The following is a 954-nucleotide window of genomic DNA, read 5'->3' as shown; positions in this document are numbered from 1 at the left end:
AGGTGGAGCGCTGGTTTCGCCGCCGCCGCAACCAAGACCGGCCCAGCCTGCTCAAGAAGTTCAGGGAGGCCAGGTGAGACCCCACGCCCGGTGTCACCGTCCCCGTGGTGGGTGGGGTTGTGGGGGCGCCCACTTGGCCGGCAGCCGCCCTGGGGGGGCGGGATATGGGGTCGGTGGGTCTGTCCTGCTCCCTCCCTCGCCCCGGTGCGCCGCTGAGGACCGTCTGCTTCCTTTTTCCAGTTGGCGATTCACGTTTTACCTTATTGCTTTCATTGCTGGCATGGCTGTCATAGTGGATGTAAGTACCGGCCCCCTCCCTGCGCGTTCCCGGCCCCGTTGGCCCCCCCGGCCCCTCTAACGCCTCCTCTCTCTCTCTCTTTCCTCCCCGCATCCCGCAGAAACCCTGGTTCTACGACCTCCGGGAGGTGTGGAAGGGATACCCCATCCAGGTGAGCACCCAACCCCGTCCCATCGCCGTCCCACTGCCCGCCCTTGCCCCCAGGAGCCGCCTGGAAGATGGGAACCGGAGCCCCCGGGGGGGGGGCGGGAGGGTCTCTCCGCGGTTGCGCGGTGCCTCTGGCACCCACGGGGGTTTGGCTGACGCGTGGAGAAGGGGTTTGCACACCCTGGGGCGCAGAGGGGTCCCCGGGACCCCCATGGGAAGCCCACGGAAGGGGATCGACCCGCAGAGGATCCCCCCCAGCCCGTCTCTTGGCTTGCAGAGCATGCTGCCCTCCCAGTACTGGTACTACATGATCGAGCTCTCCTTCTACTGGTCCCTGCTCTTCAGCATCGCCTCTGACGTCAAGCGCAAGGTGGGCTGTGGCGGTGGGGCTCTCTGGGGGCGGGGGGCAGACACGGGGGCGTCTGGGCAGGGTTTCCTTCGCCCTCGTGGTGGGCATTAGGGACCAGGGGGCTGGGAGGATCTGGGCGACGAGAGGGGGGGCGCGGGGG

At 68.1% G+C, this 954-nt stretch overlaps 1 protein-coding gene across 1 annotated transcript in view; it reads left to right on the top strand.

The window, feature by feature from the left end:
- The window catches only part of CERS2 (ceramide synthase 2), a 6,303-nt gene that overhangs the window by 890 nt on the left and 4,459 nt on the right, over positions 1-954 (top strand). The window contains 5 exon segments of the mRNA XM_035898046.1: positions 1-73; positions 241-298; positions 399-449; positions 723-814; positions 816-894. Coding sequence (XP_035753939.1) covers positions 1-73; positions 241-298; positions 399-449; positions 723-814; positions 816-894 — 353 coding nt within the window.

The sequence above is a fragment of the Egretta garzetta genome, unplaced genomic scaffold (assembly GCF_000687185.1).
Source record: "Egretta garzetta isolate BGI_Z169 unplaced genomic scaffold, ASM68718v1 scaffold437, whole genome shotgun sequence".
Taxonomy (NCBI): domain Eukaryota; kingdom Metazoa; phylum Chordata; class Aves; order Pelecaniformes; family Ardeidae; genus Egretta; species Egretta garzetta.
The sequence above is the reverse complement of the archived record's forward strand: the minus strand, read 5'-3'. Positions and strand labels throughout refer to the sequence as shown.